Source organism: Micropterus salmoides, unplaced genomic scaffold (assembly GCF_014851395.1).
Source record: "Micropterus salmoides isolate LMB-PRFRI ecotype aquatic unplaced genomic scaffold, ASM1485139v1 Ms_hic_scaffold_16, whole genome shotgun sequence".
Lineage (NCBI taxonomy): Eukaryota > Metazoa > Chordata > Actinopteri > Centrarchiformes > Centrarchidae > Micropterus > Micropterus salmoides.
In genome coordinates this window covers 20,157,604-20,183,776 of record NW_024040707.1, presented here as the reverse complement: position 1 = coordinate 20,183,776, position 26,173 = coordinate 20,157,604, and the positions used below count along the sequence as shown (strand labels likewise).

At 45.0% G+C, this 26,173-nt stretch overlaps 1 protein-coding gene across 4 annotated transcripts in view; it reads right to left on the bottom strand.

Moving 5' to 3' along the window:
* Positions 1–26,173, bottom strand: part of rerea (arginine-glutamic acid dipeptide (RE) repeats a) — a 122,754-nt gene that overhangs the window by 45,057 nt on the left and 51,524 nt on the right. For all 4 annotated transcript variants that reach the window (XM_038722789.1, XM_038722791.1, XM_038722792.1 and 1 more), the window contains one exon: positions 19,371–19,441. In XM_038722789.1, the coding sequence (XP_038578717.1) occupies positions 19,371–19,441 (71 nt within the window). The remainder of the gene's footprint in view (positions 1–19,370; positions 19,442–26,173) is intronic.

The following is a 26,173-nucleotide window of genomic DNA, read 5'->3' as shown; positions in this document are numbered from 1 at the left end:
AGCCTGGTGAGCTAATGAGACATCTTACTAATACTGACTGGCTTACTGCTGTGGAGGAAGAAAGGGGGACTGCTCGATGAGAAGGGCGTGCAGAAAGGATATGAATATCAGGCTGTGTTTGTGTATGTCATATTGGACGTCTGCCCAGCCAGCTAATCCGTACCCTGTGTGTGTGTGTGTGTGTGTGTGTGTGTGTGTGTGTGTGTGTGTGTGTGTGTGTGTGTGTGTGTGTGTGTGTGTGTGTGTGTGTGTGTGTGTGTGCGCCCCCAGCAGCAGCCACCTGAGCAGGGCATGGCAGAGAAGGAGCTGATTGAGCGCTGTAATGGAATACAGGAAATGAGAAGTCTTGCTTAAGCCAATGCTAATCGATCTCCCCCTTTAGTATAATTCACACACAGACACACATATGTAACTTTCAGGCTCAAGTGTAGTTTAATGCAGTAGTAATAGATATGCAGAGGAAATAAGATTTGTTCATGGTAGGATATGTGTGTGTGAAGGGTGGATAGGTTGTGTGTGTAGACTTGTCAAAAACCGACTAGGAAGTCAGAAAGGAGATATATATCTACCTATCTATATAGATAGATATAGATCTCTATCTACCTATCTATATAGATACAGATATATATCTATACAGATATATATCTAAATCTAAGCAAGAAGGTCCCAGGTCATCCAGGTCTTTCTGTGTGGAGTTTGCATGTTCTCCCCATGTCTGTGTGGGTTCTCTCCGGGTGCTCCGGCTTCCTCCCACCGTACAAAGACCAAAGACATGCGGACTAGGTTGATTGGTGACCCTAAATTGTCCTTAATTGTCCGTGAATGTGACTGGTTGTTTGTCTATGTGTGGCCCTGCGATGGACTGGCAACCTGTCCAGGGTGTACCCCGCCTTTCACTCGATGTCAGCTGGGATTGGCTCCAGCCCCCCACAACTCTGTACGCAGGATAAGCAGTTGACGATGGATGGATGGATATATCTCTATATACACACACACACACACACACACACACACACTTAAATACATATATACACATATATATATCAGGGGGACTTTTTACACATATTTCCATTTAAAAAGGTTTTGTCAGGACATAATATTTTATGAAATTATGATAAAGCGTTTGTTCAGCCAAACAAACCTTCCTTTTAAGGTCATTGTAACTGACGATAACACTACTACTACTAACAATAATAATACCATATACTATATTTTCTGAGACAGTTATTGCACTGTGAAAATCTCATACCATTGAAACCCTAGTGTTTGTGTATGTGTGAAAGCTTTGGAGGTCATGTCCATGTAAGAGCAGCTGTCAGGCAGGAAGAGTGTCTACAGGGAATGTTTGTGAGAGTGATACCTCGTGTGTGTGTGTGTGTGTGCGTGTGCGCGCGCACACACACACACACACACACACACACACACACACACACACAGCAAACAGGAATATTTAGGATCCTTTTAACACACATACCTCAAAGATAATTTCCACACACACACGCAGACACAAACAAACCACCGTTTACACACCCACGACAGAGAGGAGTGGCGAAACACAGCCAGAGATTAGAGAATAAGAGCGCCAGCATGCAGAAATGGATCTTAAAGCTGCGTTTGAAACCGGATGGACAGCATTGCAGACGGCCTTGAAGAGCTCATGTCACCATAAGCTCAACTGCTTGTGATTGTGTTGTTTTATCTCGCCACTGCTTCTGAAGATAAGCATCTCTCGGTCTCTCTCCCCACCTCTATCTCTACGTCTGAAGGTGACCTTGCCTGTCTGTCAGTCTCTAGTGATGACATTGGCCCTATCAGTAATACATCATGTAAGCGGTGTATCAGCCAGATGCAGCACAAGCCGAGCAGTGGGTGGTCTGTCAGGGACGCCTGCTTTGTACAATATGCAAATAATCACATGCAAATTACCCACCCGTGTGTGTGACAATATATCAGTGTGGATGCAAATGCACTAGGCCATCAGATGTGTATGTTAACAAAAGATTTAAAGTGTTACAGGCCTTTCACCAAATACAGTTAGAGCTCACAAAATCAAAAGGCTACTCGCAGCAACTGCAGTCTGAATTCTGGGGAAGAATGTGATTATAACATATGTGCACACGCACACGCACGCAGAGGCCAGAAGCTTTGAGCAGCCTCCTGCTGTGCTTCAACAAGAGATGTATTGTAGACAACACAGCTGCAATAACAAGGCTGGCCCAGTGCTAGAAGGAGCTGTACTGCATGACTCTCAGTCTAGACCAGCAATAACAGCCACCATATTGTAATGTGATTATATCAAGAAGACACATTTCTGTCAATTTGACACATGTTTAATTGTATGATGAATTTAAAGTCACAGTGAAACATTTTCTTTACATTTTACTTTCTTCATCAAATCATTACACACTGTCTGGCGTCAGTTAGGAAGTCCAAAGGCATTCAAAATTCATGGGAAAGGCTGAATTGCCCACAACTCTGTGATAGTGTTATTGATTAAAATGTAAATGTATTCCTCCTCTGCAATTAACTCACCACTAAAGATTTTACATTTTCCAGTGCATAAAACATCAAGGGATGTTTTGCCTTCTGTTTATCTTTAACTGTCAAATGGGTGTACGGCACTGAATGAAGAATGACCTAATGAGGCACAAAAAAAGTAAAATTAATAAAATAATCTGAAATAAAAAACAACAATGCAAGCAAACCGCTGTGTTTTTTATTATCTGATTAATGTTCTGAAATGGAAAAAAAAATGGGTGGTGTAAGAGCAACATAAAAAGGTGAATAAAGGTATAAATTATTGAATTCAGTAAGGCAGAAACAATGAAAAACCATGCACCTGTTCTGCATTAACTGAGCAGACAAGCTGTGAACTGCCATGGCCAAGTGAAACATTACACCTTTAGACACGTTTGCGCACACCTTACACATTTTGTCGAGACTTTAAGAACCCGCAAATATCCTCCATTATGTAATATGATGTATTATTGTTTTTTCAGGTAGCAGTGAAGCTGGGGATGTAAAACTGATCTATGAATAACATTTCCTTTCAGAAGTCAGTTGTTTGTTAGTTGTTTTCTGAGTCATAATCACACAATAATGCCAATGTACCAAAGGAACATTTAGCTGACACAACAAATAGATCAATGGGTGACTTTTTTTGTAAGTATTAAAAAACAAAAACATATTTAGCTCTTGCAAATTAAAACTGCAGCCCTCGTCTCTGCTGAGGACCTCCCAATCTGTAAAATAATAAAAACCGCATGCTTAAGTAAACAACTGCTCTCTAATGCAGAACATGAGAAAAACACATTGGGAGTCATGATAAACACACTGGTTATCGTTCACACGCTCACGCGCACAAATAGAGCGCCCACCAAGAGAGTGAGACAAAGAGGCTGAACAACACACCAACCATCTCTTCTCTCTGCAGCCCGGGCACATCAAAAGCCTTCCCCGCCCATTTATCTGTGTGTGTGCCTGTAAATCAAAAGGCATACTTTGAACATGCACACACACCAACACACAGGCTCAGACTGCATTTGCTTTGTGCAGCAGCATCCAGGGCTGGGTAGGGGAGGTAAAGGATTTTGCTGTAGACGGGGGAATTACTTGCCTCAGCTCACTCTGTCAGGGAGGAGAGGGGGATGTCTGTTTACCCGCAGTGAGTGAGAGTGAAGGAGAGAAGGAAAGAAAAGACAGAAGTCAGTGCTGTGTCTGAGATGGCTTTCTTCGCTGCATGTCACCTATTGCTTCACTTTCAACCCTCACTTGCCCTCCTGCCACTGTCATTAAAAGTGACACACATACACACACATCTACCATCTGTCTTTAAAAATGGCTGTAAGGTGCATTAGATAAGGAGGCAGGTCAATGTACTTAGTTGTAACAGCATGTTCAGGTCAAGATACTATACACAGGAACAAAGGAGCCATAAATGCACAAACACATTAAGAAACCCACTGAGAGGAAAACCAAGGAATGCACCCACACACACACGCGCGCGCGCACACACACATACACAGATCATCTGTGCATCCCAGTGTGACCATATGGTTTGGCAGGGACTTCCTCCCCACCGCGGAGGAAGAGTCCGTTTACAGCGTACAGTTCAGTTGTCCGCCATCACATCCTGTCTCCCAGCTCTAAACGGCCACGCAAAGCCTGCCCGACTCAGCCCAGTCACGGCTTTGAAGTTAAATCAAGTAGAAAGGAGACACAGTTCACCATACCATGCAATCAGCATGAGATATGGTAGGGCGCACGCAACCTCAAAGCACTGGGAGCATATGGAGCAGGCTTTGTGTACTGTAGCTTGTGTGAAGGCTATTCTGCGTTCAGCCCGTTTTGTTGGCAAATTCTTGCCCCCCCCCCCTCTATTGTGGTTGTGTGATTGACATCCACCTGTCCTTGGGTGGAGGGTGATTAGGTGTTCCTACAGCTGGCTCTTTGTAACAGACTAGAGGCTTGTAATAGATTGTGTGTGAAGAGGGATATGATAGGCTGATGATGGAATGATCCGGCAGACATTGACAAACAGTCTGTGGAATACAACGGGGCGGGGTTATTGATGACTCTCTTATACAGCGGGTATCATTGCCATGGCAGCCCATACATTATCACCGCGCAGCCACGCCCCGTTACCGGCCTGGACCAATGGGCAGGCGGCTGCCAAGCAAACAATCCCCAGCAGTGTTGGAATAGTTGAGGGAGAGAGGAGAATGCTAAATGTGCCACTTCATCTGGTGATTGACACAAAGCCTCTTGTTTACCGGCGCCACAGAGATTTGCATCTTTTTACCGTTGCCCCTCCCTCTCCTCCTCTCTCACATTTCTGTTCTTCTCCTCTGCCCCCCCCCACAATCCTGCCTGTTTGTGGCGGCACTGCATGAAGTGGATATTACCCCACCCTGCTGCTATGATATTGATCAGCCTCCTCCCTCCTTTCTCTCTCCTCTCTTCATAGTCCACTGCATTGATTCCACCTCTCCCCCTGAGCCCGCCAGCTAGGAGTGATTACACACGCTGCTCACACACAGTGATGCAAGCGAACACACACAAACACACTCACATTAGGGTCTCTGGTAGGGATGTGGGGTTGGGTAGCTTTGCTTTGCTTTAAAGGCTATAAAGCTCAGCGCCTGCTGCACAAGCCCTATGAAAACACTGCTTCTTTTCATTCAATGCAACCAATGACTGCAAGCTTAGCATGACATATTACCATAATAAATGTCGTTGCTTTAGCCTGTTAGAATAGCACATCAGCAGGCTGGTGTAAAGCAGGCTGTGCTCTGGTGGTTTTTGTCAGGTTGGTGCTAAAGATGGCTGTGGTAGGGCTTGACAGGTGGGCTCCAGACAACTTGTGATTCTGTGCAGAACCATACAGAGCTGAGACACACTCCTTATATGGGCCTGTGGTGCAGCGTTCCCCAGCAAAAAGACTAGCAGCTAGCCCACTAAAGTCAAAGCAGTTAAATGAAACAGCACAGAGTGGGTGTCAGCGCTACACAGACAAAAGACTTTATCAAAGAGCCAAATCAGCTGTGTACAGTTATAGGAGATTTGAGGTTGGGAATAAATAAAGCACTCCACCAAGGTGAGAGGATAGCTACACTGCCTCAGTGAAATTCCACGCCAAAAACTTGCCTCAACAGTGCCAGCAGTAGGAGCCACTGGCTCATCTGTACGCACTTGCACATTAATTAGTTAAATACCTACCCTCTCCTATTTACCAGATAGGATCTCTGCTGACAATAGCTGGTGAAGCACAAAAGGTTTTGAATGGGGGGGTGGGGAGAGAGCTAACAAGGGCAGTGTAGGCTGATGCTGCAAGAACAACCACTTATCTGTGAGTAACCTCTCTCCGGCAGCAGCAACAATCCAGCAGAGTCTACAGCAACAGGCCATAGAGCCCACATATTATACACACCTTCGCTGCCATTTGGCATTTAAATGGCATTTTAGCGTGGCAGAAAACAGTTTGCACCTAATTATGGCCTGTTGCCGCTGAGTCCCGAGTTAAACGGGAGTCTCGAACAGCCATCCACAAGAGAGTTGGACTGGTAAATCTACTCTCTTGAGGATAACCAATACTTCTATCTCTAGGCTTAATGCTGAGGTGGGTGAGTGTTGATAAAGGGGCTCTATACATATGTGAAAATGTAAAATGTGAAAGGTCCAAACAAAGACAAAGACAAGAGAGGGGGGAGCGTAATCAATAGTAGAATCAATATTCTCCCTCTGTAAATTTCACTGTTTGAATTAGTACTTGTATTGCACTGTGATATCACCTCTTAGACAGGCTCAAAGTGATTTTATTTCAGTTGCGTGATCTGACAAAAAGTCTTAAATGAACCTACGTGAAACACTCAATTGGCAGCTTCGAAAAAATAAAAAAGCTAAAACAGTGCCCCGACAAATAAATAACATGTCTCATGATCACTCAAAGTAAGCCCATCCAAAAACCCCTCTAATGATCCAGTGAAGCTTCTTTTGAGATGATGTTTTGGGCTAAAAAGTACTCCAAGAGACAGTCGGCCATCTGTTAACACTGACCGCCATCAGTCCCCAACAGGTCCTGTCACAGGTCTACAGCTAGAAGAGCGTGAGCACAGGTTCCACTGTGGTATACACAATGAAGAAATGAGATGTGTGTTTTGTATAAATGTGTGAGTCTTGGCTCTGCGGGGAGGAGAGGCCACCATCTTTACAAGGAGCACACCTAGACAGTAGGGGTGGGAATCTCACGATTCGATTATGATTCAGAGGGCTGCGATTAGATTATAAAACAATTATCGATGCATCCTTTTTTCTATACAGGATGCCTGGACAATTATTAAGCTTTTAAGTTGTGCATTAAAATCCAAAAGAAACATCTCCTAATTAGCTTAAAAGGACCAGTTTGCATCCCTTATTTAATTTATTAACCTCAGCTCCATGGTCCCTCATTAACAACCAGTTGTCAGACTCTGAAAACTGACGAATAATTATCAGGATATAGTCTACAGTATGTATACAGGACAGAGCTGCACACCAGTTTAGTCTAAGCTTTTACCTGATGTTTTCAACCCTTGACTAGTAGGTTAGTTAGTAATGACATACAGCTGATAATTAATATTAATTTGTTACTAACTTAGCTAATGTTACATAAATAAATATGTTTAGCGCCTTTCATGGGACCCAAGGACGCGTTACACATAGTTACAGAACAACAGAAAGTCATTCAGGATTGAATGCATTGGTAAAGAGCTGGGTTTTTAGAAGATCTTTGAAAGTGTTCTGACAGGGAGCATTTCGGATCTCTGTTGGGATGAGCTCCAGAGGGTGGGGGCTGTAATGCTGACGGCTCTGTTCCCAAAGTCCGGAGTCTGGTGTGGGGGACAGAGAAAGCCCTTGTACAGGGGAGATGTTAGCTAGCGAAAAACAGCCTTCACTTTCCCAGCTGTTGGGAAACAACAAACTTTTATTAACGAACACACATATCAGGCAGAAACTTACTGCCAATATATTTCTCCGCTAACTTTCACCGGCACGTTCTGCCGCGCTCTCTCACTCGCTCGTCCTCACACACAGGATACATAGGGAGCGACCGAGCGTCGAGTGTCACCTTGCACACTGATATTAATGATTAAAGAAAGATTGATAAAAGATAAAAGATTGATACTTGGCGTCCATGTTTTGATGCGATAATATGCTACATTGATTTTTCCCCCCACCCCTACTAGACAGAGGGGGGTCTCAATCACCTCCCCATACTGATGTAGAGAAGAGAGCTTCTCACACTCATCCGCCAACTCCATTACCCACCCCGACAGGGCCACACATTAAATCATTCCATTTCACCTGGAGAGGAGGGTGAAAGTAGGAGACACAGAGGTGGAAGGAAGACGGGAGAATTTAAAAACCCCCAAAACAAAACAAAAACAACCTCCTGTCCTTTCTTGCTGGTGTGTGAACTGATTCGGACATGCCCACGTGATAGGCCACCATCAGTAATAGGCCCAGATTGGCCATCCCCTCCCACCCCCTACCCTCCATCCCACAATGCCTTGAGGCACAAGATACATCACAAGGACCAGACAGTAGAGGAGACGAAGAAAGGAGAAGTCGAAGAGAAATAATGTGGAATAAGGAATGCCGTAAGATATGAATAAAAGCAAATGATGGGAGCCTATAAAGAGTTATTCACCCTCAAATGGGGAGGGCATTATGGCGATCTATAAATGGGCTGTTAAACTCAATAGCCCAAGGTTAGCTTGTCGTGTTGCTGCAGTGAAAGTCTATATAACTGACAGTATTAGTCCTACCATAAACACTCAGCCAGAACCATCTGGATTAAAAAAATGCTTTAAAATGCTCTGATTATTTCAATTAGCTCCAGAGCAAGTAAGAGGAGGAATTAAGCAGCACGTCAGACAAAGCTCCAAACACAGATTGCCGTGCACGGCAGCAGCTTGCCTTAACAACTGTATAGTGGAAGAGGAGAGGCCACTGGATAAAAGAAACGGGGATTTGACAACTGTACAAAAAAGGGACTTAGGGGAGGTCTGTATTTTCTTAATCATTTCATTAAGATAGTGCTTAGGCTAATTTAACAGTAGGCTTAATAATGCAGCCTTTCCTCCCTCTGCTCTGTACACAAGTGTTAACCGCCTGCTGGAACAAAGGCGGCTCTGTTCACAAACACAACACTGCCAAACTGTTAAGTACATTCCTATAAAGAGAAGAACAAAGAGCGTTTGAGCGTGGCGGGAGCAGAAATGAATACAGCTTCTGAGGGGATAGCACAGCTCGGCCCTTTGATGCGGGGGAAATGTCTTTACCATCGCAGATAGTGTTTATGTTGCTTCACAGCATACTGTTTGAGATCGAGGCAACAATAAAATCAACTCGAGATGATGTTTGGGAGAGAATGAGACTGAGCAGGAGGGAGATGGGGGGGTTGAGGTATAAGCTGCAAGACGGCAGACGAGTGGAGGAGACTGTGGGGAATTTAGAGGTTTGGACTGGGTGGTTTTTGGTAAGCACAACATTAGGACCTGGGGTTACACAATGCAGGAATAATGAGGTGTGCAATGTTTTGCGAGTGGATGCAAAAGTAACAAAAATGCACAAACACCTATGCGCAGGATAAATGAAGTGTGTGTGCATGTGTGGTGAAGCATACCCTAGCCCTTGCAGCTGTGGTTCCCTTCAGTCCATGTGATCCATTGGTGGTGACAGAGAGGCAAACACAATTTAGACTCGCCCATCAAAGCGCATGCAACACCAGGCGCAGCCAGTGCGGGCGGAAATGTGACGCACAGAACGGGAAACACACAATCCTCCTCCTGTGTCCCAGGAAAGACCAGTATAAATTTGTCATTAACTACAATTTGGGAAACCTATTTGTCCTGCTTTGTTGGTTTAGATAATATTTTACTGTACACACTTACTCTTACACTCATCTTTTTTGCGTCACAGAAGGCAACTCTGTGCTCAGTCAATCTCTGGGGATATTGGTGAATTTTATGGTTCAGAGATTTCTACAAAAATAAGGGGATTCTCAAATCCTAATATGAGTCGAAGCTTGAGTTGTGAGCCCTTCACGTCTCCCATTTGTTGGTCATGGAACCGCTCCAGTGTCTAAATCTTGATGACATGACTGATAAGACTCTTGGTTCTTTGGTTTCGAGGTTTAGGAAAGGGATTTCTTGTTCACATACACTGACTGGACTGTGTTGTCCTAGAGAAATGGCACATAAGATTTCTTAAACAGAAAGTGACATTACCCCATTTCACAAGCAAAGCATGAGCATATGTGAGCCAGTTGCGTTGCATTAGATCAACAAGCGTTCGGAGATGAAGAATAGATAAAGCCAGCAGTGAGTCAAGCTGTAGCACATGTACAAAATGTCAGAGGGTCTGTATGAGATTGCAGAGCTGCTGCAGGGGAGCCGCTGGAGATGGCAGCCTGTGGTGATGTTGCTGTTGTTTTAGGGCTGTGTGAGGCAGCGAGCTCCAAGGTACAAAGTGTTGACATTCCTCAGACCTCACAGCAATCCCTGAAATTTCCTCCTCTCGTTTCTGCTCCTCTCTCTGACCGATGCCCTTGCCCTACCTCCCTTCCTCCTTTTGCGCTCTCTACTGGCACGAGTTAATTTGCACCATGTGTTCTTTAACGGAGAAAGAAGGGGGGAAAAAATAGGGCCCCAGTGGAAGCGTGTGAACCCGATACCACTATAAATCTCCACTTCCACAGCGTTACCCTCTTGCCCCTCCTACTCCTCCTCCCCTTCCCCCTGTTCTCTCTCATTCTTTTTTTATTGGCATGTCACACATTGGACAAGCTGGAAATTACACTGAGCTGAGCAGAGAACCAGCGGTGAAGCACGCCAGATACTCACTTAAGCAGAGAGAGAGCCGGGGAAATGTGGAGGGTGGAAAGGAGAAAAAACAGGGGACGGGAGGGAAGTGGGAATGTAAAGTGGGAGAGGACGAGGAGGTGGGTTAAAATTAGCCGACCATTTTCAGAGCAGAGGCCAATCCAATTAAAGCTTGACCAATCCACGCAAATGTGTTTAGTGTCTTGTTACTACACTCTGTGCTGGGTGGCCAGGCAGAGACAAGAGATTCTCCTCTAAATACAATACTCACTTCAGCTACTCACAGACACGACCTGAAATACTTACAGCTGAAAATGAGCAAAGACAGAAATACTATGCTGCTGTGGACACCATCTAGCCCCAGTGATTGTGAGAAACTGTGAACATTAGCCTACTTCAAAGGACCCTTCACCCTTTAATTTAGAGTCAACCCCCTATGGAGGAGTCGACTGGTTTTATTTCAACCGGAAGACCTGGTCAGGTAATTAAACAGGCCCTGTCATTATTTTCATTACGGAACGACCAGGTTAGGAGCCCTGTAGGTTTTTAGAGAGCGTCAAATCTACCTGCCTTTTCTTGGCGTCTTTGCTACATTTGTTTTCCGACTTTCTCATCAAAGCTGGTGTCAAAGGAGATAGCGCTGTGTGTTTGCTCTTCTGCTTTAAGAGATAAAATGTAGTGCTCCGCGCCGGAGCGCAGTGAATTTGCTTCAGATGTTAGTGAAGACATCAGAGGAGACATTTTCACTTGTGATGTGCCAGGGAAAAAAAAAAAAGGAAAAAAAGACTGAGGAACCACTGAATATTTCAACAACTCCGCAACAAGAGGTGAAATTAGCACCTGGATATATATATGCAAGGCCCAAAATGTCATCTGTCACTGAAAAATGACATGATAAATTTGCATGGATCTGTGTGCGCATGTGAGAGATACAGCCAAGCCGGTGAAAATAAACTCAACTAACGGAACTCCAAAAGGGGAAGAGTGGGCAGAAAGCTTCTCTGCTGAATAATTTAGCAGTGGTGGGTCAAGGAGGTGGCTATTGGCTATTGAGCTTTTAAAGAGCCTTATGAAAACGCTATGGCCACTGGCCTAGCCCTTCAAGCCCGACCAACCCCCACTGTCCTGGCTGCACCCTCTCCATCTGGGAAGGTAATCACCACTCATAAAAACACACACAAAACCCCATTTTGATTTCAGCCCGTCTCTACTTCCCTCCCCTCCTGCCTTCTATCCTAGAGAAAGAGCTCATCCTATTGGCTGAACAACTAGTTTCCATAGCAGCATTTAGCTAATGCACAGGGGTGGCAGTGAGGGTGAAAGAAAAAAGTGTTATCTGTCCAAAAAGATGAAAAGAAAGGGAAACGTGGGGCCAAGGGGAAGGTTGGGTAGATTTGGTTTTATACCCACGAGCAGAGCTGAATACAGCCTCCTGCACTAGCTGAGTCTGAACTGTGTTATCGCAACCTTGCCATTTGTGTTTCTGTATTTATTCATTGCCGCGCTCGTGTGGACAATCAATCTAACCTGCCTCCCCAAAGAGAGACAGAGCTGTGTAGCTGTCTGAGAGATGCGTGGCTGTCTCCATCTGATTTGAGAAATGCACAGAGCTTGCAAACTGACACCCGAGAAGGACTAGCACTTGTCAGTTTGTGTCTGCTTAAGAACATACTCGCGTAGAAACAGCAGCTGCTGCAGCAAGTGACCCAAACACCTCAGCTAAATGACCTAATGTTTCTACAAAGAACGGCGTTAACAGCTTCATCCAAATGAATGTTCAAGTGTGCAGAGGCAGAGAAGGAGGGAGGGAATGGGAGGGGGAGGCAGGATCGGCGGGGTGCATACCTTCTCATTGGGGAGCATTAATCAAAACGGTCATAATGGGAAAGTCACCTGATACTGCGACAGCAGCAATAAAAAATCCTTTGCTCAGAGGGTCTAGTCATAGGCAACTGTGAGGGATGGAGGGGGAAGGGGTATTTGTCAATAAAGGCAAGTAATCTGAGCAGAAGTAGTTTGTTCAAAAAAAAAATAATTATTCCACTTCATGTGTTAACTTGCTCCAGCCTACCACAGTTAAGATGTATAATGTCAGCAACAATTTCTGGTCCGTTTTCCCTTTGTAGGTAAGTGACAATGAACGGCCATTCAGTGTTTAGTAGCTGTTGTGCTGTGGTTCTATTGCTTTAAGGCCGCTACTCAATGGGGAACATTACAGGCTGAATGCCTCAATCAAACAGCTTGCAGCAGGCTAGGCTGGCCGGCCATGTCTATAGATGCCTAGATGCCCTTGTCAAAGCTGCTTCCTCACAGAGAGCACAGAGACAAGCAGACACTTAAGACAGCCAATTGTGAAAGGCTGCACCTCCACATGTTCACGTCTGTGAAATGTACCAGCTCGCTTAGAGCAGCAGAGTGGACCAGGGAATAAAAGGGAGAACTGAGCATCACACTCTCTTACACACACACACGCACAAAATTGCCCCTAATGAGGGTAGCGCCCCTCTCTCAAGAGATGGCAGTGGCTGCTGCTCCACTCGATAAATATTAACAAGAAGTGCGACTGATGGTGGTGCTCACTGATCCATAATTGCATTTCAAAATGTTTGATGGGGGTGGGGTAGAGCTTGGTCATGAAGGGAGAAATGGGAAGATAAAAAGAAGGAACTCAGCCTTCTAGCCAGTGACAAGAGACAAGAGTGATGCCTGTCTAGTCAACCTCCTATCACCACCTTGATGGCTCAGCACCAATGAGTTTCTTTTGGTGAGAGAAACGCACAGGTTCTGCATTGTTGTTCCGCACAGGTCGATTTGGCTCTGTTGCTACCTTCACTGGCGGATTAACGGCGAACAACAATGCCCCCCACCCCACCCCCATTCCGTGTTTGTACGTTTTACACGAGGCAGAATAATGGTGCAACATTCCCGCCCTGAATAGGCTGTATAAACGTGGTTATTGACTCAGTGCTGCATGCATCATGAGACCTTTGAAACTGCAGCGTTACATAAAGGGACAAATATGACGAAGGAACAGAGGGATGGAAAGGGACGCCATTTACCAATGTCACATTGCACATTAAATGATTTTTTTTTTTCATGGATCTGAATATGTGCAGACAGGCTAGCCGCAAGCTAATTAGCTAGTGGATCTCATTGTTAAGCTAATTCTCAGCATTTTGGTTTCCATTAGGACTATACTGAGGGTCCACAGACAACCTAATAACTGTTCAGGTTAAGCATGCATATTTATGCACATATATTTGCATCTTTATCAAACATTTTTAATTAGGGGCTTTGAATACATGGCCCTTTTATCCAAGACTATATGATAAGCACCAGCTAAAACCATCAGGAAACAGTTGTGTGAGATGTACATCAACATTTGGTGTGTGTACATGTGTGTTTATTTGTGTGTGTGTGACGTGGAGTTGTACACACGCTGTTAACATGACAACTGGGAAAGCTATGCTGTTATACCCATCCAACACAAACATGCACAAATCTTCTAATTTTGTCTAGTTTGTATTTAAAAACACTTTACTACATTACTGTAGGGAAAACCTTCATCTGACATATAAATGAGTGGTATTTTTCCTTAAAACATATTCATAGCAAATTCATAGAGTTTATTTTCTATTACAGTCCTAGAAATAATTGTGTCATGTTGCAATGTTAAGTGAAAATCTAGAAAACTACACACACACACTCTATATTGCTACAACTAGCCATTTTTATCATATATTTTCTAGCTATGTGCTAATTAAGTGTTTTGGCTTTCCAATCACTTCAGACCTGACACTAATTTTGTAAGATACTTTAATAACAACTAGCAATATGAGTGATAAGGATGCCCCTGCTTTTTTGTTGTTTCTTTAAAATAATTTGTGTCCCTCCTCACTGATTGGTCATCCAGAGGTCATGCAAACCCACATGCACAACTCTTGCATGTAAGATGCAGGGCGCCAAACACTAATCAATAGGATCTAAGGTTTATGGGTAATTTGTTTTCATTTCCTGGTACACCTTTTGTTTTAACACATCTCATCAATTAGACTGACACATAAATTACTTTCAACAACGTAACACACGTGCAGTGTGCTGCAAGTCTGAACGAACACACTGCATCACAGCAAGTTTTCACTAGTCACATGTGCGAATGCTTAAAGTATCACATAAACTCGCACACATCTCACAGTGCCAACAGAGCGTGCTCAACCTTGAGATGACTATAACCTTACACTGTGTTTTTACACTGATGCCAGGATGAGAATGAAAGAAAATGAAAACCAATGGAATCAGTACACACACACACACACTCTCTCTCTCTCTCTATACTGGTTATATGACAAAGAAGAAAATCCCTCATCCTTTTAAGCTGATCAGGCCTGCAACATATGAGCTGGACTACTGGCAAGATAATTGCATTGTACACGGCATCTAATTAAATGTCCATAAGCAGGGAGATCCAGGAGCAGAGATGTGTGTGTGCGGCCAACAGTGAGAGAGAGACTGCATGTGGGTGTGTGCTGGCGTACTGGGCTCCTAAATCCTGTGTTCCCGGAGGGAGAAACGCTGCAATCACTCCCATTAGCGAAAGAGGGAGGGAGACAGGGATGCTGGGAGAAAGCAGAGGGAGTAAGAGAGAGGGATGTGGAGAAGGAAGGGAGGGAGGGAGGGAGGACGGAACACAGCTGACTTGGCCAATAATGGCAAATGAGGTTAGATACAAGCAGAGAGGGGAGGTGGGGGGGGGGTCAATGAGCTTCGAGGACATGGACACAATGACTAGAGCATAGTATGGGAGGAGGGAAGCAGGGAGGGAGGGAGGTGAGTGACAGCAGATAAAGAGGAGTGGGGATGGGTGGGGTGGGGTGGAGGGCGAAGTGTGGAAACAGACAGATGAGAGAGGGAGAGGGAGAGAAATGGAGACAGAGGAGACAATCGAGGTAAGAAAGCAGAATGGATTGGTGAAGCCAGGGTCAATGGGCAGATATGGCTGCAGATTGTTCAGTGTTCAGGCGCTGTCAGGTGGCTTATTGTTCTCCTCACGTAGACCTCTGTGTGCATGCGCAGTGGTGAACCAGATAAATACGTACACACACACACACACACACACAAACAACGGTCACGCTACTTATATTAAGATCATGCAGAATATCAATATAATGACATACACATGTATATGTACATACACACAGCATTACTCTCATCAAATATGGATTGTAAACACATTACAAGGTCATGGCGCCGCGTGTAAATTGAAACTAACCCTTGTGGGATTGTTGGCCCCCCATGGTTTTCATGTGACATCACATTCCAAGGAAAACGCCCCCACGGAGGGCAAAAAAGATTTTCCGCTGCCCGCCAACCAGGAAGCAAGTGATACGCTGTTACATTAAGTCTGTTACTTTTGCGTTGCCAAAATGCTGAATGGTTGTTGTGCTTTTGGATGCAATAATCGACGAGGAGACAAGCCTGAGCTGTGTTAGGCGAGGGATTCCCTACACGGCAAACATAAACATTACCACAGTCGAGCGCTGGCAGGAACCATGGCGGTTTTTAACGGCGGAAATATGGCAGCGGGTGCTGTATATGGATCGCAAGTTCCCAACACTTCCCAAACGCAGTTTGTGTCCATATGTATCTTTTTCTTGAGTTTAGAGGTGATCTAAATAAAATTTAACTGCTTTTGCGGCATCTCTACGAGGGAGTCCGGTATGAGCTGCTATCTTGGTCTGTTTTGCCCTCCAGGTCACCGCGCATGTCACATGACTGAAAACTATAAATTAACCTGACTGATCACATTTTTTCCCCACATATGTTTAATATACATTTAAAGACCGGTTTTGTGTGCATTTGTAGTCAGCTGCAATTTTAGTCCCTAATTCACTTAAATTCACATTTTATGATTTAGTCTATATATTTCTCTTGTTCTCATTGTTTTGCTTTAAATTTCTTATCTTTCCTTCTAGGCTTTGTAAGTTTTCTATTGTTATTACATTCTTCCCTTTTCAAGAAATCTAAACATTGGGCACGGAAGGTAATTATTATTGGAGTGGCTGCATTTTGGTGTTTTGCTTCCACTCCTCATTTTGTTTAATACCTCCAATGGTTAAAATGGCCTCCTACAGGTCACCTCTGTATCCGGGCAGACATTTTAGGAGGAAGGGAGGAGACTGAAATCTATATAGCCGGATCGATATGTCACAGAGGTTACAGTGGGCACCACAGCTGCCAATGTGGAGTAAACAAACTACGGAAAAGGATTGACCTCCAAGTCTAAAAATGACATCAATAATGCTGCAGAATTACATTTTTTTATTTGGCATGTGTTACTGCTGATGACGCAACAAAGAAACACGCAACACGACTAGTCTCAGAATCATCACAATGCAGAGAAGACAGACATTGAGAGAAATATATAAAGACACAGAGAGGCGGGCTTCAGTCCTTGTTCTTCCCCATGCGGGGGAGATTGATGGCTGCATTCGGGATTTCTGCACACCACTAATTGGATTCACAGGTCATTAGATAAAGTACACGAGAGAGACTGTTACAGCCTAAAGACTAAGGGAGGAGAGAGAGAGACAGGAAAAATGGGAAGGGTGGGAGAGGGGCAATATTGACGAGATTGTTTGGTTCAGGACCAATGAAATTTCCTCCCCCTCTGCTGCGCCTCCAAAGCCCTGCTTCCCTACCAGAGGGGGGTTGATCGATAATTTGTGCAGCAAGAACAAGTGGGGGTTGGAGACAGAGGCAGGGAGGGATAAGAGAATAGGAAATAAAGAGAAGGAGTTGATGTCCAATGTGTGATTCACTCACATGGATATCAAGTTGCCTGTTGTCCTTTTCAATATATTACAGCAAGAGAAGGAAATGAGATTGCGCTGACCATTATGTCCCACAACAGAGGAGAACGAGTGGATGAACATTTTTTTCTTCCTCCCAAAGGCGCAAGCCTGTGCTCTAGTTTTCAGCGCAGGGTGTCGGGAGGGGGGGGGGGGTTCGAGGTTGGGCAGCTAGATGGTAGTTTATACCAACGTGTGCAATTACAACCTAAATCAGCTATCATCCTAAAAGAGGATTTTGTTCTGGGCTAGTAGAGATAGAGATTATGAGTTTCCAATGTAGTGCCAATCATTTGTGATTTGTAGCCTGGCGACAAAGTGAGCTCATTGAAAAACACTGTACTTGTTTAGAGAGCCAGCGGGGCTTGTTGTTTTAACATAGGAGGACAAGGGTACAGTCTGCTCAAACACATACAGGCATGCAGATGGCTGTTCATTAATTACAGATGGAATGGGGGGAGGGAGAAACAGAGAGCAGGAGACGCAGAGAGAGAAAGAGAGGGTACGAGAAAAGGGAGAGAGAGGTCAGCTAATGTAGGCAGTCCCTCTCTCTCTCTCCCTGGACAATTACCTCTGTCTGCCCCAGACCTCTTCGGGCGCTCTTAATCAAGGGTGCAGGTGCATGGGTTTTTGTGCGAGAGTTTGAATGCGCATGTGCGTGCACGAGGAAAGGTTACTGCCGTCCTCAGCACTCTCTAGCAGCAATCCGATTAAAGCCCTGCTGCTGTGGGGCCTGGATGTCTTCTGCTCTCTGTGAGGCCTGCAGCTCACCTTAAAACCCCGTCTACACACAACAACTGCCCTTCACACGCTAAAGTATTCACATTAGAAACAAAAGTGCCAACACACTTATCTCAAATGCATACACACACACACACACATACAAATATTCCACCTTTTCCAAAAATGCTGTGTGTGGCCTCTTAGCTGACCTCCCATCATCACCCTTGCTGTTGGCAGCCATTACTTTGGCCCCCTGGGGCTAGGCCGCCCCTCACTGCTCACTCTGCTTAAACAACCAACCTGTTAAAAGACAGGCAATGCTCTCTCCAGCAGGGTTAGATGCTGCTTCATTTGGCAACACAGACCCATCGATTTCATATTCCAGTAGACCTCTCCATTCATGGAAGTTGGAAACCATGCAAAGGACTAATTCAAAACAATCACTTTCAGATGCATAATCGGCTTCAGGCCTCACCGGTAAGTTCACATTTGATGAACTTGACTGACACAATTTCCCAGCCAAAAGAAACGCTTGTTTGGGTGCACTGAAAAATCCCATATGGGGCCAACCATCATTACTCATCCAGTTCGAGAATACAAGTGCTTCCAGAAAACCATCACCTGTATGGAAGTCATTTCTAAAACATCATGTCATTACAGTCGACTATCTGTTGACATCTAACCACATATTTTCAACCATAATGTCACATCCCTTTTCATCAACATGAACAGAGACAAATCCGTTGGGTGAACTCAAATGCAGCATCCCCTTCAGCAAACAGAAAATGCAGTGTGGGAAAATCAATTACATGTGTGATACATTTTGGGTGTCCTACTGCAGAGAAAACAAGCGCCACTTGACTAAACTGACCGAGCCTGATGAATCAGCCATTCTCAGTAGCAAATTAAAAACTAATTTCTTTCTTTATTCAGCAAAAGAGGCAATTTGGCCACATTATGTTGTAAAAAAATAAATTGAAAACTGGTGAAGGTCTCCTTCATTAAATCAATTAAGTGCATCGACAAACATCTTTATTTCCATTACAAGCATTATTACGCAGCCAGTGGATCGCAAAGGTGGTTATTATTCAAGCTCGATTCTCAGAGGGATTTTTATTTGTCCACATGACCCTTTAAAAACAAACCTGAGGATACAAACTGATTGTAAATTGTATTTCACTTTGATTTGTATTCTCTTCTCATCAGACTTATACATAGTAACAAAATTGTGCCGCTCTGCACCTGAATCTCCTAATTATGATGCACATAACATCATTGCCCTAATTTCTTCTCGCATTTTTTCTCATTAGAACAGCAGCAGTTTGTTTTCCAGCTTAGGACACGGGATGGGTGGGTGGATAAGTGGTGAACCTCGGGCCAGTGTGAGGACACAGGGACATGAAACAGGAAAGACAGGAAGCGAAAATGTACTCACCAGCTTGAAATCCTGAATGCTACAAATGAAATAGGGAGTGTTGGGCCGCCGGCTTTCAATGTACACACAATCTGCAAGTAAGAGAAAAAAAAAAAGGAAGAAAGATGTGAGTTTGAAAGAAGATGTTCACACTTCCCAAAGCTTTCATATTTTTAATGCAGCCAGACTCAGTAATGTATTATTTTGCGTGCTGTTACCTCTGCTGAAAAGACATTTTTCTCCTTGAGTCAAATTCAATTGGAATGCGAGTAATAGGATTAAGGACTTTTGGAGCGCTACAAGGTTGCCTTTCCAAAGCAAACATTACGCCCAAGGGGAATTATGTTATTGTTCCACTCCATTTATACACCAGTGAGCAATACTGGCTTTAACCCCATTCCACCCCCCCAATCATCACTGTAACTCGTTCCTACAAAATGACAACTTCTGTCATTGCATGTCCAGTAAGCTTTGGGTTAGCATAGCGGTGAAACAAAAAATAAACATAAATCCACCTCCTGTCCTTTAATACGTGTTTTAAAATGTTGTCAAATTACATAACCCTGCGGTGTTAAAAGCAGCCTTCTCACATTGTGTGAGAGGAGGTGGCCCTGCCCGGCTGTGTTGTGCTGTTAAACTGAAAGTGACTGGTGGTATGGCCAGGTCGTGAACTCTCATCTCCTTAACAAAAACATTCACGCTACAAGGGACAAAAACAGACAGCCACTTCAGTGGAGAAGAAAAGGAGGAGGTGGCGGGGTACGTGGCTAATAGTTACTGCTAAGCCTGGCACAGTAATTTTTCAAAAACAGCCAAGGGCTAGAATTATTATAGAAAAAAAGAGATTTGAATTCAGAAAAGTCATATTGGTGTAATAGTCTCCCATTTACCTTTTTTTTTTTGTTAAAATAATCTGTAAAAGACAGTTCGGACATCCTTAACAGGCAAAGCACAGTTAATTGATTGAACAATAGATCGCACACTGAAAAGTGACCTTCTAGTCAAATGGAAGCAATGTAGCAAACTATTTAACTGCTCCCAAGGCTGGTGCAACAGAGCGTAGCACCCTTACTAACGTGAACACATAAGCAAGGCCATGAAGACGGACAATCTCGTTTGATCTAAGATTTGCAGGAAAGTGCTGGTGCTCATTTCACTAAAACACACGGGGAGCTGTTCCTCGCAGACGGACTGAGCCACGCTTTCCCTAACAAAAGATGTGCGGCTAGCATTTTTCAGTGACTGACAGTGCCATCATCTGTTATTTATTTGTTTGTGTCAACAGAGTTATCGATTTGGCTGTGGTTTATCTTACCGCTCGCAGAGGAAAAGAGGGGTGGCAAAGATATTAAATGGCTCTGACACCCAAGATACCATTTGTAGAGGGCTGGTGTGTACGAGTGCGCCTGTGACATCATGGGCTTTGTTTTTTGAGAACCTGTGTGTGTGTGCGTTTGTGTGTAACCCCAGGGTGGGCTTGTTATCTGCTGTGGGCTGAATGAGCTGTTCTAAGGGGAGGGGGGTTTATCGCCCTCGCTGGCTTCGAGTGACGCATTATATCTCTCTCACTACTGCCCTCTTCTCGCTTTTCCCCTCTCCACCCTTTTCTCCCTCCTCTACACCATCCCTGGAAGTCATTTACAAGATAACATGAATGAAAATATCCATCAGTGCTATTGTGTGATCTGTGAGCAACACAGTGTGTGTGTTGAGAGAGACAGAGAGAAGCGAGAGGAGGAGGAGGAGAAGGAGGGTAGCAGGAGGGAGAGAGCGGGGGCGGGTGGGAGAGGGAGGGCAGAGAACAAAAGAGACTAATCTGAATGAGATGACATGTTTCAGAGGAGTCAAATCGGGGGAATTAGGGTTTAGTGTCCCTTCACCTCGTCGGCACATTCATTTAGAGAGGCCAGATCTCCGCGTCTACACCCCAGAGCACATCAACAGGCATAAAGAACAGACAGCGAGAGTGAAAAAGATAGGTGGTGGTGGTGGGGGGGAGAGACAGGGATCTAGTTTAATCATTCGCAGACAGCAAGCGAGTCTATTCTTCGAACGTCAATAGCACATTTTGAATTCATCCTGGGCACTAAAAGTCTACTACCTCAAGGGCATTTCACTGAAAAAGCGACTATAACACGAATCTCAATGAATGTGAAAGTTAAAAACGAGTTAACGTTTGAAAAGGAGGCAATGGAGGGTGTTGGGGGGTGGGGGGGGGTGCTCCTCCAGGGTCTGCCTGGCTTGTTAAACATTCCTGCCATTTTGTGCATTTGGAAGTGGGTCTCCCTGCTCAAGTGGAGAAGTGGAAAGGGGAGGGACGTGAGGTTTAGCTGTGGTGGGGGTCTATGTGGGGGGATGGGCAGTTTTGTTTAGGATTGAAGTGTGCGCTCGTTGGATGGATGCAACCTTCGCTGTAGGAGGGAGAACCACAGCCGGGCCTTTGTAGTAGAACTGCTCTCACTCCCTCAGCAGCCGTGAGTTTCGCTTCTTCTAGTGACCTCCACCCTACAATCCACTGCCGACCGCCACACCACCCAGACAGATAGTGAGCAAGAGAGAATGTGATACTTATATGACACAGGGAGATAATCATGAAGCTGCTGAGCGCATTTCCTTAGACTCGAGCACTGAAACCTGATCGTGAACGTCGTCACTGCACACAATTTAAGCAACGGAATATTCATTGTTATAACCCTGCAACACACCCACAACAATTTTCTCAGCTGTAGCTCATTGTTCAGCCAGCCATTCTCTTATGGCTGCCAAGCATGTCTAATCTAAAACACACCTAGCCTCAGTAAAAGAGCCGTGTCCTACTCTCTCTGTATCAAGCAAATAAGACGCTGTTTAATTTGCTGCAGCATTTCAGCAGGGGGGATCTTAGATAATACCAGCTTGGCTTTCTTTTACGAGCCGCCATCAATGTAAAAGTCACATTGTGAACATAGTCGTATATGCCAGTGTTTTGTAAACAGTGATGGGGGTGGTTGTTTGGTGCTGTGGAATGAGATCAGCTAAACACAGCAAGAATATCAGCATATTTTAGGACACAAGGCAGGCTTATTAAATCAAGGGGAGCATTTTTTTAAAGCCATGCTTGCAGGTGGCGAGTGTTATCCATGAGGCAGGACGCACCTGCATTGTTAAAAGTGGTGCTAGGCTCAAACTGGCAGTGCACAGAGGCACACACGCGGTGGAGAAGTGCACGGCTTTAGCAAAGCTACCCCCCCTTGAGTGTACTGATCCTACAATTAAATAGCACAAGGAATGCAATAATGGAGCCACAGGAGTGTGAGTGGACCAGAGGGCCGTGAAAGAGGGAGACTGGTGTTATTACTGATCCACCAGCGAAGGAGACCAGCTGATGACCAAGGCTGCCTTGTGCCACTTCCTGCTGGGCCGGTCCAAGGGTGGGTGAGGGGGGTGCTTAACAGGCAGTCAAAGCCTGGAGGCACACGGACACAGATTCTTGCCCAGTTTTCCTTCCTATCTCCTCATCCACAAGTCCAACAGCTCTCCCTTCTTCTCACTGGAAAAGCAGTGGGAAATACCTGGCAAGCGATACCATCGGATCTCCACAATAGGGCAGGCCTACAGCTGACTGAGCTCCTAGGGGAGAACAGAGGCTCTTTGACAACCCCCCAAACCCCCACCGCTCCTTTCCCTCTCGGCTAGCCCACGCTTTCTCATTTAGCAGTCGGCAGGTGGTTGGATTTCACTAAAAAGCCCTTTTCCCAGAGTCTCTAGCGTGGGGAGAGATGGGAGAGCAGAGAGGGCCTTTTTAAAAATAGATCTGTTCTGTTAGCGACAGGCTACAGATTCACACTGCTATTCAATATGAGATGACTCCAAGGGCTTGTCCCTCATGTTAGCTTGACTGGAAACAGCAAACTTATCGACAGCTAGCCTTTGTAGCAGAGGGGATGTGCTATGCTAATCGAGCTCTAGCCTGCGGTGTCTTGGCTCTAAAATACCCAATCCAACACTCACTGAACCCCATTATACTGGCTTCACGAGAAATAAAATTTTATACTTGCGCAAAATCCTCTTGTATTATTAAGTTTGTAAAATTGCACAGTTAAAAATATATAATGGAAGAGACCTACTGTGGATCTGTTGCATCTGGTCAACACCCGACATGGTTAATAAATGTCAGCATTTGCACCGACACAGGTACATTACATAAAACATGAAGAAAATTGCAGCAGACACATTTTCAGGAAAGAAAAACTGAAGCCCTTGCAAACATAAAGAACATGGCAGGTTTTTTGTTATTGCCAACAGTTGGTCCTGAGTTTGAAGAGGAGGAGGGAGAGAGGAAGGGAGGGGCTGGTTATCCATCTCTACATGTGTGTGTCAGACATACTCCTGCTGCACAGCTTACTGTGTGTGCACATGACACTATACAGTGACACACACACGCTATCCCTAGGGTTCTGTGGTGGCTGCGGCAAGAAGCGCCAGCTGTCCACATCAACAACTCCCCCAACACGCATACACACACAAGGTGTTTCTCAGACTAGCCTGGGCTCTCTCTGTATTATACCACACAAACACTCACTTTATAAAAGGAAATTACTAAATTAAATCAAGTCTTGTCTTTATCGCCCTGACAGCAGGGTGGCAGCCATGTTGTGTGACATAAAGTGAGGTAGAAGGGCGCGGGGGGGGGGGGGGGGGGGGCAGGTGTTTTCCATTAGCTCTCTCCATTTTAAACAGAACAGCCAGCCAGTTAGGAAAGAAGTAGACATGCTATTCCAGCCTGCCGCCTGCAGTGCCAAGCAGAGTCCTGCTGCAGTGGAGAGAGAGGGATGAGCAATGTGGATAGTACTGCGTTTGTATATATTTGGCTGAGCTTGTGTGTTGCAGAATGTGCTTGTCAGAGATAGCGGCCATGTCAATGACAGTTAAAAGCATGCCTTGTATATGTGTTAGTGTGCATGTATATGTGTTACAGTACATTTGTGAGTGTGCACAACTACTGGTTATCAGCGTACTGTGGGTGTGTGAGTGTGTGCTGTTCTTTGTGTGTGTCCGTGCTTCTAGGGTGTCTTCTATTGATCCCCCCATGGCAGAGTGTATAATCTCCAGAGAGAGGATCTATAATCTGGGGGGGGCGTACAAGTTTAGAGAACAGGCAATGGAGGTGTCTGGCCGGGCCTGGGGAAGTGGTGAAAGCTCAGCCACAGGGCACAGATCAATTTGGCATCTGCTTGCACTGCATCGGGCTGTTCGCCCCAGCAGCCGACCATACAAATGGCCCAGGACACAGACCCCTGGGCACCACCATAGACACACTCCTCCATCCTTTTTAAACGGCACCAGAGCTAGAGTTAGCTGCAGGCCCACCTATTGGTTCATTGCACTTCTCCTTCCACCCTTCCCTATCCAATCGATGTGCACTAAGCCGCCTGAACCCATCTTCAAGGGATAAAAAGGCTAAGCAGAGAGACTGCAGGGTGGCTGGAGATTGGGAGTGTGCAGATGGTTTCAATACTAGCTTACCTGTTATTTTTTATGTGTTGACATGGGCCTGTATGTTTCTAAAACTCCCTGTGACAAAAGCAATCAAACAGTATTATGGTTCACAATTTCTTTCGGTTTTCGGCACTGCTTTCCAACACCAACATTTTCCCTCTCCCCAAGTATGGGGAGGTGCAAATCCCTCTCTGAGGGTGGTCAGTTTTACATATTGTGTGTCACTAGACGGCTATAAAGGGATTTAACATTTAGTGAAGCATAATCCATTGCAGGATTTGTGACTGCCTAAGCTGCACACATCAAATCTGATTGCAGGAAAGGCTGCTACCAATGACCAAGAATAGGAGGAAACCACACACACACACACACACACACACACACACACACACGGCTTATCAATTGAACAATAAGCAGAGGAGCCAGCAGGAGGTCAGCTCCTGAGGTGGAGGATCTTCAATGTTGACAATAGGAGGTAAATTACAAACTAGTGTACCGGTGCTGGGGCCACCACTACCCAATCACGACTCATCCCTACTGTAAACCAATCTAACAGCTCCTGTCTACGTGGTGGGGGCAGGTTGTGACACCCGGGCTGCTTTAGAGCTGTCAAACTAATTGAAGGTGAAGACAGGAAACATAAATATTCCCCATCAACCAGACACTGGCTGTGCTGTTCACTCGGATGTGGAAATATAAATATTCGGCAGGGCTAATCCACTGAGACGGTCGACTTTGTTTATATGCCTTTTGAATGTTTCATTGATGTGACTGACTGCTTCCGTTTTTTACCCCCCCCCCCCCCCCCCCCCACACACACACACACACACACACCTCCCCCCTCTCTTCATGGTTAACTATGAGACAAAGCGCCGGTGCTCTCTCTATTAAACATGAAATACTGAGTAACAAAAAGAGGCTTCAATGGAGTCCATTGCAGAGTGTTAGACAGACAGAAATAAAGAGTGAACAAAAACAGGACTTGGGTTCAGTGCGACTGCTTACTTGAGGACCTCCACTGATACCAGTGCAGAGAAAATTTAGATTATTACGCAGCTAGACAAAGTGTAGCATGGGGAGATCTGGCTGTTTCACTGCACCTACTTGAAGTTGTCTCTTTAATAGTTGAAAAGAAAAAAAGAGTGTTCGTGTGGATCTCTGCATGGGTAGGTAGTTGGAGAAGAAGATAACCTAACACAGGCTGTAATTTCCTACATCTTCCCATTAAGTGCCCGAGAAATGTGGGTCGCCCCCACCCCCGCCACTCCCCCCACTGCTTGACCTTTTGCTAGCTGCTAGATAAACGAAAAGACATGGCAGCAATGATTTAGTTGCAAGGCGGATAG